Below are 15,548 nucleotides of genomic sequence, written 5' to 3'. Positions count from 1 at the left end.
AGCAGCGGGCTGACGAGCCTGGGATCCCGCACCTACGCGCCTGAGTGGTACTATACCTAGCAGATATTGGCAGCCATCGGCAACCCCAGTACACGGCCTATCCCTGCTGATGAGGGGTAATACCCCGAAACACGTGTCCAGGGATGGCGAAGACAGCAAAGATAGCAGAAGATCGAAAGATGATGCATCGCGAACACTTTACTACATTGACCAGAGTCCTTAGGGGCGACACCGCCGGTGTGTGAGTAGTGTGCGACCCCACCCCCATTTGTAACTTTAAAGCTCCCTTGAGCAGCGGGCTGACGAGCCTGGGATCCCGCACCTACGCGCCTGAGTGGTACTATACCTGGCAGATATTGGCAGCCATCGGCAACCCCAGTACACGGCCCATCCCTGCTGATGAGGGGTAATACCCCGAAACACATGTCCAGGGATGGCGAAGACAGCGAAGATAGCAGAAGATCGAAAGATGATGCATCGCGAACACTTTACTACATTGACCAGAGTCCTTAGGGGCGACACCGCCGGTGTGTGAGTAGTGTGCGACCCCACCCCCATTTGTAACTTTAAAGCTCCCTTGAGCAGCGGGCTGATGAGCCTGGGATCCCGCACCTACGCGCCTGAGTGGTACTATACCTGGCAGATATTGGCAGCCATCGGCAACCCCAGTACACGGCCTATCCCTGCTGATGAGGGGTAATACCCCGAAACACGTGTCCAGGGATGGCGAAGACAGCGAAGATAGCAGAAGATCGAAAGATGATGCATCGCGAACACTTTACTACATTGACCAGAGTCCTTAGGGGCGACACCGCCGGTGTGTGAGTAGTGTGCGACCCCACCCCCATTTGTAACTTTAAAGCTCCCTTGAGCAGCGGGCTGACGAGCCTGGGATCCCGCACCTACGCGCCTGAGTGGTACTATACCTGGCAGATATTGGCAGCCATCGGCAACCCCAGTACACGGCCTATCCCTGCTGATGAGGGGTAATACCCCGAAACACGTGTCCAGGGATGGCGAAGACAGCGAAGATAGCAGAAGACCGAAAGATGATGCATCGCGAACACTTTACTACATTGACCAGAGTCCTTAGGGGGACACCGCCGGTGTGTGAGTAGTGTGCGACCCCACCCCCATTTGTAACTTTAAAGCTCCCTTGAGCAGCGGGCTGACGAGCCTGGGATCCCGCAACTACGTGCCTGAGTGGTTCTATACATGGCAGATATTGGCAGCCATCGGCAACCCCAGTACACGGCCTATCCCTGCTGATGAGGGGTAATACCCCGAAACACGTGTCCAGGGATGGCGAAGACAGCGAAGATAGCAGAAGATCGAAATATGATGCATCGCAAACACTTTACTACATTGACCAGAGTCCTTAGGGGCGACACTGCCGGTGTGTGAGTAGTGTGCGACCCCACCCCCATTTGTAACTTTAAAACTCCCTTGAGCAGCGGGCTGACGAGCCTGGGATCCCGCACCTACGCGCCTGAGTGGTACTATACCTGGCAGATATTGGCAGCCATCGGCAACCCCAGTACACGGCCTATCCCTGCTGATGAGGGGTAATACCCCGAAACACGTGTCCAGGGATGGCGAAGACAGCGAAGATAGCAGAAGATCGAAAGATAATGCATCGCGAACACTTTACTACATTGACCAGAGTCCTTAGGGGCGACACTGCCGGTGTGTGAGTAGTGTGCGACCCCACCCCCATTTGTAACTTTAAAGCTCCCTTGAGCAGCGGGCTGACGAGCCTGGGATCCCGCACCTAAGCGCCTGAGTGGTACTATACCTGGCAGATATTGGCAGCCATCGGCAACCCCAGTACACGGCCTATCCCTGCTGATGAGGGGTAATACCCCGAAACACATGTCCAGGGATGGCGAAGACAGCGAAGATAGCAGAAGATCAAAAGATGATGCATCGCGAACACTTTACTACATTGACCAGAGTCCTTAGGGGCGACACCGCCGGTGTGTGAGTAGTGTGCGACCCCACCCCCATTTGTAGTTAATCTGTACCCCCTTGAATTACAATACAAAATTCCTAGCCATTTGGTTTTGGCATAGACCATATTTCTGATAGGTTCCCTAATGCAACATTCATTAAGAGGCAAGACTTCAGACATGTCAACATTTAGTTTATAAACCAAAATATCAGAAAAGGAGGAGGGGTCATTAAAAAACAAAGGCAAGGATAGCTCACTGTGTATGAAAACGTCATCTGCATACATAGTGAATTTGATACTTTGATCGTTTGAAAACAAAGCTTGTATAATCATCTTATCTTCTAAGCCTTTCATACAATAGTTTTAAGACAAGGATAAACAAAGAAGCAGAAAGAGGGCAGCCGTGTCTATTTCCTTATGTACACCTACAAACTGCTTTCCTGGCCTTTATCTAAATGTGTATGTATGAGACGTTCTAGGTGAAACTATCAGCTTAAGTTTATGGGTTATATATTTGAATCACCAATGCTTATATTAATATTTATGCTTAAATGCCGAAGAGAAATGTGTGCACATTACTGCATTTGGGACCTTATGGTCTCATTGAAATGCCTGTTTTCCTGATAATGTCACATGTTCCTCTGTCCACCACACTGAAGTTGTTGGTTTTTTAGATGTCAGACACATCACTTACCATTTATAGCTCAGAACTGCTCCTCCTGGCATAGCTTTTCCTGCCTAGAAATTGTGGTGGTATCATTAAAAACACAAAAAAAGTAATTTGAGTTCTCCAATAGTCTTCTTGTAATACGTTGCCTTCCCTCAGCACATTACAGGCAAATAAGATGATATTGAACAGCTTTGGGTGAGACAAGAGATAGGAAAGTCCAAGCCATATCATTAGCCCAGTTCATCAGTAGATTCATATTTGCTGTGACTAGTTGATAGTCAATAGAAATTAGCTTTTTTATTCTCTGCTACTTGAAAACATGAGAGATGTAGAGATAATCTGCAAATTATTCCTGCATGTGGCTTTAAGGGAACTGTATGGTGCAGCAGGTCCCTTACCATGCTTCAGGCACACCAGGATTAAGTAGAACCCTGTTGTTGTGGTTTTCTTTCCTTCTGGACAAGGGGTGTCACTACACTGGGGTAAGGGACAGGTGAATTGGAATAATGTGATGAGGCATTTAATGCTGTGTCCTCTGATTGGGTCAGCAGCCCTAGTATTCTCCCCATTGTGCCAGCATTCGAAGGAGACTCCCCATCCCCTCTTAAAATAAGTGCAGGAGGGAAGGGGAGAGGGCAAATAAATTTTACCTATGTAATGAAATGAACTTAGCATATTTGTCCATATCCTCACATAAGGGTCTGTACTGAGCACATGAAGTTATGTCTTCAAATATGAGACTGAATGCAGTACATGGAGCTGCTCTGAACATAAGCAGCTACATATGGTCATATACAGCCTTACTGAGGCTCTGGGCCACAAGTATATAAGGGGCTGCACTATGATCTCTGGGTTAGCCTGCACACATTGGATTGTACTTGTACAATATGCTTGTATACCAGAATGTGGAAGTCACAAATATCAACATACAAAAATATTTTGTTCATGTAGCACTGAATTCCACCTGTTTTAGGATTTTCTGGGCATTTTGTGTTGTTACATTTTGAGAGGTTTGACCTTCAACAATTTGTAGGGAGGCGGAAATTGTCTGCACATCTTTGATTTCTGATCTCTTCAAACAGGATTGTGTAGGGAAGAGAATTAAGGTATGTCTGCTTATTTGCCTAACTGAAATACCAGAATAATAACAAATTCAGCAGGAAAGCAATCTACACTACTACTGTTATTGCCTTGCAATATTGAATGTCACATTGGTCCACTCTATCCTCTTTCCTACCTAGGCCATTTTTCCAAGTGGAATAGTTGTGGTGAGGCATTTATCATTTTACCACACCTGGTAAGCATCAACAACATTAGGTGAAGCATTTATCAGGTATGATAAATACCTTGTTTTCTGGGTTTTCAACAGGAAAATGGGACAAAATTAGAGGAATGTGGATCTTACCACACCAAATGTTGCTTATACCAATTTTCAAAGGGCATCTCCTCTAGTTACATTTTTGCAAGTTTGACCTGCCAGAAATCACCTGAAGAATGTTGTGGTAGTTCAGTGATGAGCACACATTCAGAATAAAGATTCCTGTGAAATGGGGATTTATGCAGGGACTGGAATTTTTACTGCCCATTTGTGAAAGAGGACCAGGTATAGATGGGCATGTACTGGCTGGGATCATGTAAATCATAGCTGTTAGCTGATAATAAAATACGTCATAGATAGACCAAAAAGTCATATGGGATGCACTGCAGCCAGGAAATCAATATGTGGAAGCAATCGTAACCCTTTTGTTTTCCTTCCTAGATGAGCCAATGTCCCTGGCGGATGGGTGCTTTTGGGGAGGACTACAGTTTAGTCTCCAGAGGAATCCTTTTGAATTTGGAGGTTAAATCTCCTTTATTGCATCTTGGCAAACTAAATCCCTTATGTGGAGCTGTGAAACCATTTGGTAGGGTTGCTCTCTCCTAGGATAGAAAAAACAACTCACCTGAAAGGATTTCATCTCAGAATCAATGTGGGAAGTAAAAACAGTTTCACCTGAACCCCATTACAATCGTCTTTCCTTCCCAGACTCTATGGGGTCGGAATCTCCTTTTTCGGGGGTCTGTTCCTCTAACAGCAAGTAATACACACTCCTCAATAAAGAAAGAGGGGTGTTAGAAGGGAGAAACCAAATAAAAAAAAACAGGAGAAGACAGTGCTAATAAGTTGGCGGGTTCTATGGTATATAATCAGGGTCTCTCTGGCAGTTCACAAAAAGTTGTGTCCCTGAGAGGCACTATCTTGAAAGTTCTTGTCTATTTTCCAGACAAGTGGGGATCCTAGGGAACAGGTTGGAGGAGGAAGGGGACGAACCTGTGGACCTCAAAAGAAGCATCCCGACAGTGCCAATCTTTACTTCAGGGGTGAACCCTAGGGAAGATTTCTCTTAAAGATGGATTTCCATGGAGAGTAGTATATCTAAAGGGGGGAAATGGTGAAAATTTGGACTGAACTTGCTAAAAAGTATCCCTTAAAACCATAAGGAAGAAGAGATCCTGAAATCAAGCAACTATTACTATTGTAGTATATCTGCATACATTTCCTTTATTGACCAAAGAGCCAGTGTAGTCTGGACTGGCTAGAACCTGGAATCCAAAGTAATGGTGTCTAGGTTCTCCTGATATCCCTTGCCAGTGACAAGCTGCGTTTTCACCCTACTTCAGATCAAATATTGACAGTTTGAAGCCTGGACTTAATGTTTCGTCTGAAAATGTGCTTTGAATCCCATGTCAGTCAAGCTTCCAATCAAAGTAACTTATTTTTTAAGATGCTGATGTACACCTTCCCATTCCATAAACAACATAAAGAGTTTCTCTAATGTAAGCAATTTCCCTGCCCATGTTGAACTGCACGCATACATGCTGTATTGTGTGCCAGTCAAAATTACTAAAATTAAAAGTAATAACTTGGAATAATTTCCAGAATATGCAAGCTAGAGAGCGAGATTTGGCTTTCAAACGCCGGTGGTTGCCGGCGTTCTTGAGTGGTCACTGTCAGAGGGCTGCTATTCCAGTAGATTTGCTGCGGCTTGAGAATATTCTCTAGTTGAGCAGCAGCAAAATCAACTTGAATGGCCATTTGCTCTTGTGCAACATATAATGCTGTTCACGCTGATTTTCAGCGCTGCTCGCACTGTCAGCACTAAATTGCCCTGCAAGCAGTTTTTATGTAACTCCACAGAATTCAGCGGCATGAAACTATGCAAGTTCCACCCACCCCTAGAAGTTATAAGCATCAAAACTAACATGGGTAACAAAAAATCTAACTGTATACTTAGAGGTACATTTTAAGTTAGGCAGACAGTTGTCAAACTACTTCTCTATTTCTGCTAGCCTAGCGGCAGCTCACCCAATACTCAGTGATTTGGGAGTGCATTTTCTATTAAACAAAGTGTGAATACCCTCACATGAGGATAATTTATGCTTCTTCCTGCATAGTCTGCCATGCCTTATATTGGAGATGGTTTGTGAAAAAAAAGAAATTGCATAGGCCTTCTTTAAATAAGGCGGGCCTTCCAAACTCTCGATTCAGACAACCGCATACGTGAAAGGGCTACTAGCGCAGAGTTTCTATGGGTGGAGCCAACTGGTGCTGTGCTGTCAGAAACTCAGTGCCTGATACACAAAGAGACTCCACACTTGTGGCGCTGGCTCTGCAGTTGTGACGGGATTTCCGCACTCATAGCAAGATCTCCGCCATTGCTAAATCATATGGGGAACCACAGGCTTGGGAGAGCAGCATATGTAACTTCAGGTGAACCATGAATGACTCCCTTAGTCTTTCTAGTTCAAGATGCCATTTGGCTTAACATGGTATTTCAATTGTCTCCACTATTTCCTGGGTTGCAAATGCAAGATCAGTTTATAGTTTGTCCTTATGAAACTTAGGTTCCTGCAGTACAACTGCAACTAGCGAGTGCATATCTCTCCTCTGTTTGCAGTCCCATAACTAACCCAGATACAACAGATAGCATGGCCTGAATGTTTACTATTGCGCACTCTGCTTGACTAATTATTAATACTTCACTGGTTTGAAGAATCAGCTTGAGGCCCTCATAGCCTGAGGCCCTCAAAACCTGAGGCCCTCTGAGTCAAGTCAGTTTCACATTAGGAGGACTACACTGTGGTAGAAAATGAGAAACCATTTAACAAAGCACATTTCGATGTAAATGTAAATTGATATTTGTATAGCGCACTACTCACCCGCAAGGGTCTCAAGGCACTTGTACGAATACCACTGTGGAACCCATCCTGGCTTTCCCTGTGAGGTGTCCACTCCTGGGCATCCCCAAGGTGGAGGCCAGGCATCCTTAGCATTGTGGGGGCCGTTGTGGACATTAAGCAAGCTATTGCCCAGAGTGGTACTCCATGATTGGAATAGGCACCGAGGCGAGAATTATCAGGTCCATGGAATTTTGAGCCCAAGACCCGCCGAGGTGGGGAATTGAACCCTGGTCCCGGGCCAGACCTCTGCATCAGGGTCTGCCACTCTAACCATTGAGCCACACTTCTCCATGAGTGCTATTTAGCAGGCCTCAGTCCAGAGCAGAGGTGAAACATACACAAATGCAAAACAATAACACTGTGCATATGAATTACATTACTGTAAATGAAAAAGGAGGCAGTTCTGCTGAAGTATCCCATTTTCCCATCAAAATGGAAATTTGGTTTTCTATGAGTTCCCAAAGCGACATGTTACTGCCTTTAGACTTCCCCTGCTTTCTTTCCATCTAATAGAAGGCATACCATCCTGGCTGAACAACAACCTGTGCATAATCAAATTTTTAAGCACCTCGGATTCCATTTTAGTGCTCAGAATTATTTTATTTTCAGGTACTGTTGGGTGATCAGATTATATATGTGGCACCTCAAAGATAAAGCAAATAATCAAGTAAATCAAGCAGCAAAATGGCTACAATGTTAGCATGCTTTTGTTAGGGAACATCCTACAAATGTTGCCACCTATCCCAAAAGGGTAGCATATATTGTAATAGAATAAGATTATTTATACCCTTCGTCGAGATTGGCTATCAATTACAAGGACTGTATTTTGAATCCTGCACTTACAGCTTGTTCATCCTCCAGGAAGTGACAGTCGGCAACATGAGTTTCTGATTTAGAGCAGTTTGTTTCCTTAATAATGATATCCACAAAATATGATGGACCACCCACCTTCTGAAAAAGAACAAATGCATTTGTCAGTGATATCCAAATGGTGGAAATCATCTAATGCAGTAGCCAAAATTCACAAGTTTTTGTAATGCATTTTGCGGACAATTTGTGAAATTGCATTTAAATACATTATACATTTCGCAAGCATAATTCCCTTATTTCACTGTACAATGGTGGTATCTATCCAACATCTATTAGGAGAAAGACCAGTAGAGCTTCTGTAGTGAAAGGCACATTTTCATCGGAATTATAAGCCCCACATTTAAATTGCCTGTAACTAAATCACAAATCCTCCATTGTGTCTCAAAATGTGACCTGTCAGCAGGGTAACTCAGAGAGGTAAGTGCAGACATCTTAATGGTAAAATTGATAACACTTTATCTCTAAAATGCTAAGAAACAGCAAATCTGATATGTCAACTACTTCCTAAATGTTTTTTGTTCTTGGCAGATTAAGTGTGTCAGCTTTGTATCAATTAGTTAACTGGTGATATCATTCGGAAGGATGCAAAAGCTAACAACTTGCAATTGGATTCTGAGCCCTATAAAAATCACGGGAGCAAAATCCTATAACTATCTAGGCACATGGTTCTCGGCAAATTGATCACCTAACATACACCTGCGCCATTTAAAGGATAAGGCTGCATTAACTACCACCAGAATCTGCCAACTGCACACAGCCCTTGAAAGCCCCACCTCAGCCCCAATTCGAAAAGTGCTCAGGGCCGCATTACCATCTGCAATCACCTACGGCAGAAAGACCTTTCCGGGCCAACTTATTAAAACCATGGAAAAACTACATCTAAAAGTCTACAAAAAGTGTTTTAGTTGCCTTATTACACCAGGGTATATCTGGTGAAACTCGAATTTGACCTGGAGGGCATTGAATGGTCTAGCGTAGGGTCTTTTCTAAAACACTATTACAGATGCATCACAGCCACGCCCTGCACCTTGAAATTTATTTTGCTAAATATATTTAAATTTGAAATCAGCCCTTGGTTCATCTATTTATTGGCAGCAGCAGCCTCTCTTCAAATAGATCTGACTGTTCTAAATACCTTATCACTTACACATACTGCAGTTAAAAGCATGCTGAAAAAACAGATACATTTCCTCTCGTAATGTCATGTCATGTCACATGTTTTTATATAGAGCAACTTTTCACCGTGAGGTCTCAAGGCGCTTGCAGCAAAACGGTAGACAACGGTAGGAGCTGTTGTGGGAGGAGTCAGGAGTTATGTAGGTAACAGCCAAGTTTTGAGAATTTTACGGAATTGTTTGTGTTCGGTGATGGATACCAAGTGGGGGGGCAATTTGTTCCAAAGCAGAGGGGCAAGATAGGAAAAGGAACGATGGCCATGGCGGGAGGTGCGGACCCGTGGTTGAATCAGGAAAGATTTGTTGCTAGACCTTAAGGGTCTTTTGGGTACATACCAGTTGAGTTTTGTTTGAAGATATTCAGGACCGGTGTTGTACAAAGTCTTGTGTGTCATACTCAAGATCTTAAAGTGGCTCCTTAGACAAACAGGGAGCCAATGGAGTTCAAATCAAATTTCAAAGCTTTATTCGACATTTGTCATAAAAGCATCCTGCATAACCCTAATACAATAAATACTACATTTTTAAAAATAATTCTAAAACACGTATTAAACATTGACGTCGAATATTATACATTTAGAATCAATTGATAAAAATATTTTAAGAACAATTCATACAATAGACTAATTCCATTTATATAACACTATTTCATTTACATTGACTTAAGACTGCGAGTGCGGATTGTCCATGCCCAGGCAAGAAACTTAGCTACGGCGACTACCATTGGTGTAGAACAATCGGATTCTAATATTCTAAGGGCTGTCAAGTGACTGCGAGAGCCGATGTTTAGGCATACTGGCTTTAACCATTTACGTCTGGGGCTATCATATAAAGGACAACAGAACAACAAATGCGAAATGTGCTCTATTTGGTCTTTACAATAGTGGCAATGTTCATCCCACATTGGCGACCAGTGTTTTTTAAATGCATTTACTGGTAAAGTACCTATACGAAATTGGAAGTAAAGTTTCCTGTCATATGGTCATTCTATTATGTCCCAATATGTTTCACATGTTGGATACATTTTAATGACACAGAAACGATTTGTCAATTTTGATTTGGAACCTTTACAGAACATTCTTACATAGACCATCTCCCAATATAGGTCTTTCAGTTTCGCTTTAGTTGGAAAACTAGCCACATCATGGTTGCCCCAGAGGTGTTCCAATTTTAGCAATACAAGCAGCCCCCGTAGTTCCTTCAACCATTCAATACAATGAAAACGATCAAACTCAACAACATCTTCAAGAGTTGTAGCATAATGCTTCAACTCTGGAGTGACCATCAGGCGCCTCCAGTAGAGGAGTGGCCGCAGTCTTGCTATATCCTCAATATTTTTCCTGCCTAGGTCTAGTTTTAGCGGGATTACCGGTGTACTCTGGGGGACCATGACAATCCCTCGAAGAAATCTGTTTTCCGCACACCCTAACTCTCCCAAGTTGGAAAACCCCCATAGTTCCGAACCATATAAGCAGGCACCCAATACTTTCATGTTGTATATTTCTAATACACAGTTAACCAGCTTTGTTAGTGATTTGCGGTGTTTTAGAGCTACTGCACCAGAAAGCTGGTTAAACTTCAATAGGGTCTTATTAATGTGAGACTTCCACTTCATATTTCCCTGGAGGGTGATGCCTAGATAAGTGAAGGCATCCACTTTCTCAAGGGGGGTTCCTTTGTATTTAATTACGCCTTTGAATGAAGACTGGTAGTTTAGGCACATGAATTTTGTTTTGGTGGTGTTCAATTCAAGGCCCCTGCTATCACAGAATTCACCAAAGGCATCCACCACTTTTTGGAGACCACTCGGAGTACGTGAAAGTAAAAGCGTGTCGTCCGCAAACATCAAAACAGGGACGTGGGAGCCAGCTATAATTGGAGCATCGCATGGGGATTTCATTAAGTGGGCCACAATACCGTTTATATAAATTGAAAATAGTGTTGGGGCAAGAACACACCCATGCCTTACTCCTCGTTCTATTGGAAAAGAGTCTGTGACTTCACCTTGCTTGCCCCATCTAATTTTGGCAAAGTTATTATCATGGAGGCGAACTAAGAGAGTAAGAAGTTCTTGGCTTAAACCTACTTCAGCCAGAGTCTGCCACAGTTTTTCTCTATTGCGTATGTAACAAGGACCCCCTGAATAGATGAATTCGTAATTCCTAGGTCAGGGAAAAAAACATATTTGAGAAGTAACAGCCTAGGCAATTAGACACAGTAAATTTCCACAAGATCAAAAGATATATAGCAATGGACTACAGCTGCTTAAAAAACACGGTTTTATTAGTTAATTAACACAAGTAAAAAAAAAAGGGGGGTTCATTATATAACATTAAAATAACAGTAAAAAAAAAATCCCGTAGGGTACAGTTGACAATCACAAATTAACAATTTATGGACATTAAAAATTATATAAGATGGGTGGCATGAAAATTCGATCTCTACGCGCGTTTCGGCGGCCAGCGCCTTCTTCCTGGAGCAGCCACACAATATTGAATGGTAATGTTAGCAGAAGGTTGTTTAAAAATAGATATTCAAATTCTTTCTTTTGGAATCCTTTCGATGTCGGTTATGATACAACTGATTATATATGTGTTTGAAGATCTAGGCCCGCCAGCCGGAACCCTTTAGCATAGATAGGTGCTTTGTAAGGATCGATCCTTGATGATCTGGATTTAGGATCTATAGCCTTATATTCGTTTTTCTTAAGATGATGGGTTGGACTTGTTATTTCTAGATTTATCTTTTCCTTTTTGGTACAGTCATGAATCTTAAAACGATTGGTGCTTCTCTTTTCTATTTTCCGAAATGTAAACGGTTTCTTGGTCCTCTATGGTGCTGAGTTCAAGAGATTAAAAGATCTCCCTGCCTAGTAACGATCAGCAGGGCTCCCTATGTCCGGTGGCGGGCGGTACGTCTCGTCGGGTGATGAGCGCGTTACTAGGCAGGGAGATCTTTTAATCTCTTGAACTCAGCACCATAGAGGACCAAGAAACCGTTTACATTTCGGAAAATAGAAAAGAGAAGCACCAATCGTTTTAAGATTCATGACTGTACCAAAAAGGAAAAGATAAATCTAGAAATAACAAGTCCAACCCATCATCTTAAGAAAAACGAATATAAGGCTATAGATCCTAAATCCAGATCATCAAGGATCGATCCTTACAAAGCACCTATCTATGCTAAAGGGTTCCGGCTGGCGGGCCTAGATCTTCAAACACATATATAATCAGTTGTATCATAACCGACATCGAAAGGATTCCAAAAGAAAGAATTTGAATATCTATTTTTAAACAACCTTCTGCTAACATTACCATTCAATATTGTGTGGCTGCTCCAGGAAGAAGGCGCTGGCCGCCGAAACGCGCGTAGAGATCGAATTTTCATGCCACCCATCTTATATAATTTTTAATGTCCATAAATTGTTAATTTGTGATTGTCAACTGTACCCTACGGGATTTTTTTACTGTTATTTTAATGTTATATAATGAACCCCCTTTTTTTTTTACTTGTGTTAATTAACTAATAAAACCGTGTTTTTTAAGCAGCTGTAGTCCATTGCTATATATCTTTTGATCTTGTGGAAATTTACTGTGTCTAATTGCCTAGGCTGTTACTTCTCAAATACAGTTTTTCTCTAGGCACTAGATCAAAGGCTGCTTTTAGGTCTACAAAAACTGCATACAGCGTGCCCTTTTTGAGTGTGACATTTCTCCAATAAATAGTCATAAAATAGAGAACTTGGTCAACACTACTAGTCAATGGCCGGAACCCTGCCTGGTAGGGGGATAATATATTCTTCTCATCGATCCATTGCTGCAGTTTGTTCTGGACTAAGCGCCCCATCAGTTTTTGTGCTGTATCTATTAGACTGATGGGTCTATAATTTTGGGCTAATGTTTTGTCTCCTTTTTTATATATGGGAATTATTTCTGCCCCCTTCCATGACGGGGGGACAGCCCCTCCCATCGCCACAGCATTTGCCAACATTGTGAAATAAATTCCCCAGGCAGTCCGGTCCGATAAGAATACATCGGCTGGAATACCGTCCATGCCCGGTGCTTTCCCCCCCGCTATGCCATCCATCGCTAGACTGACGTCCTTCTCATTAAATATTTGGGTTTTAAAGAAGGTGAATGGGGGGGGTTGATCATCAATGTATGCAGGGTTACGAGCATACTGTGGTTTAAAAAACTCTATCCATTGATTTATGGGGACATGATTTTGAGGCTGGGCGGCTAATCCTCCCCTTTCCCATTTTACTATAGCCCAAAAGCGTCTGGAATCCTTAGCTGCACAGGCCTCCTTCATATCTTGCCAACCTTCTTCATCCCAACGTTTCTTAGCCAGTTTTTGGGAATGTCTATATGCATCTCTCGCCCTCCTAATTGCTATTACATTGCCAGTCTTCAGTTCCAGACTTAGATTATGCCGTGCCATCCTACAACTTTTATCGTACCAACCTTGTACTATACCATTTTCCCCCTTTTTACGGGTATCTAATTTTTTGGAGAAAAAGCTTTGTATTTTGGAAAACAAATTACCATGAGCCTTCATCACGTAATCTTGAAAATTGGTTGTCCCGTGGTGCGACTTGATAATATTTACTTCGTCTACTACCAGTTTCTTAAGTACCTCTAGTTTTACCACATCTTCTAGGAGATTTTTCCATTTGAGGTTACACAAATTATTCGAGCAGACTACATCCTGCGTTGTCATCCCAATAGTGTTACTTTGTGCTATAGGCTCATAGCAGGAGTAGAATGTCAGTTGCAGGGGGTTGTGGTCGCTTTCTGGTCTATTTTCTACAACCATGTCTAGCATTTTACTCCAGAACCTTACATCTAGGAGTATATAATCAATTCTGCTAGTGGATCGGCCATTGTCGAACGTGTTAAGCCCTTTTTGGTCGGAAGACGAGCGACCATTTGCCGCTCTCAAGCCCCTAGCTAAGCAGAGGCTTTTGAGTTGGATTGCTACATTACTCCATTTTTTAATGGCTGGCAATTCCAACTGTGGGATACCCCACTTATCGTCCTCCTCCTCGGACAATGTCCTATCCTCTTCTCCCAATGGCTCAAAGGTGACATTAAAATCCCCACCCACAACTATTTGGTTTGTAGTCGATGACGTGTCTATGTGCTGCTCTAGAACCGTTATAGTGTCAGAGGATTTGCCACTAGACACTCCTCTGGCGTAAACATTGTACAAGGTAAGCTCTTGGCCATTTACCCATTTAATGCGAAGAGCCATAATGTCATTGGAAGGTATGGATAACTGTTTTATGGTGCAATTCAGGGACTGCCTTATCCAGATTAACAAACCTCCAGAGGGGCGTCCCATCTGGTTTCTGGAGGCTGGGATATAAAAATTTAGAAAACCCTCTCTAAATGTTGGGGTTAATGACCATGTTTCTTGCAACATGATTATATCATGCTGGTCGATGTAATCAACCCATTCCAATGCGGGTATCTTGCTTGCTATGCCTGCTATATTCCAGGATAGAAGGGAGAGCGAAGTCAAGTCATGATGGGACAATAACTCTCCTATTTTTAAGTTCCTGGTATTTGATCTACTTTCAACATTTGATGATTGGCCCTCCGTTGATATTATTCCGGGCTTTATAGCCTCTGCAATGCAAGCGATACCCTCTACATCTGGTATTTGGACTTCAAGGACAAGATTTCCATGCACCGTGTTGGTTGATCTTTCATTGTGCATATTCTGATTCATCAAGTCGGTGCATGTCATATTTCCTTTGCTTGCGTACCTTTGCAACATTGGCCTTGCACAACCCGCGAGTCAATCACACTCGTTCAAGTTGGATAAAGCCAAGTAGCGGTTTTCCAAATTTATCCCCCAGTCACAACTTTGTTGTTCATTCCTAGCCCTTCTTGCTCCAACTGCTGACCACTTTGTCCTTAATATAGTTGGCTTTGACACTAACCCTCTTCTGCTATAGAAAAAGTCCAACGTCAGTGGAATTATTTCTGCCATTCTACGTTGGGGTGGAAAAATGTTAAGCAGAATATCTGATAATACTTCCGGGCCCTTAAGGTTCAGTACCACACAATCCCCAGTGAATTTTTTTGGTTTTGTCCCTATCCACTTTACTCTTCTTGCTGTTAGGAGATCTTCAGACAACTTTTCTCTACCCCATGGGGATATTTGCATGTTGTTACCTAACCACTGCAAGGATTTGTTTAGAAGGGAATCAGAGGACTCAATCTGGTCTTTTTCAAGTGGTGGGACATTTGCCAGTACTAAAACCAGTGGAGAGGCTTCCACAATTAATTCCACGGGATTTAGTTCTAGATCGAAGTTGGGTGTTAGAGCATCCCCTTGGGTTACCGGTGGCACTGTATCTACTGGATTACCAACAACATGACCAACGTCATTCCTATCACTGGGCACACTTGTCTGGTTAGAGGGGGGTATTGGATGTAAACTCTCAATCATATTTAACTGTTTTCCGTCTATCTTGTTCATAATTTCATTTGAAAATTCGCCCACATTGTCATTCGTGATTTTCAAAAGCGACTCCAACTTATGGACTTTGTCAGACAAATGATCTATTTTAGATATGAGCGGTTTAATTATGCAAGATATCTTGGCTTCTAGCGTGGCCAAGAACTTATCTGACAACAACTCTTCAAAATTT

At 42.6% G+C, this 15,548-nt stretch overlaps 1 protein-coding gene across 1 annotated transcript in view; it reads right to left on the bottom strand.

Annotated features, from left to right (window-relative positions):
- Positions 1-15,548, bottom strand: part of LOC144791773 (T-kininogen 2-like) — a 366,415-nt gene that overhangs the window by 259,753 nt on the left and 91,114 nt on the right. Inside the window, exon 5 of the mRNA XM_078666539.1 lies at positions 7,686-7,793. Within this exon, the coding sequence (XP_078522665.1) occupies positions 7,686-7,793 (108 nt within the window). The remainder of the gene's footprint in view (positions 1-7,685; positions 7,794-15,548) is intronic.

Source organism: Lissotriton helveticus, chromosome 11, assembly GCF_964261635.1.
Source record: "Lissotriton helveticus chromosome 11, aLisHel1.1, whole genome shotgun sequence".
NCBI classification, from domain to species: domain Eukaryota; kingdom Metazoa; phylum Chordata; class Amphibia; order Caudata; family Salamandridae; genus Lissotriton; species Lissotriton helveticus.
This window is presented reverse-complemented; position numbering and strand designations above follow the sequence as displayed.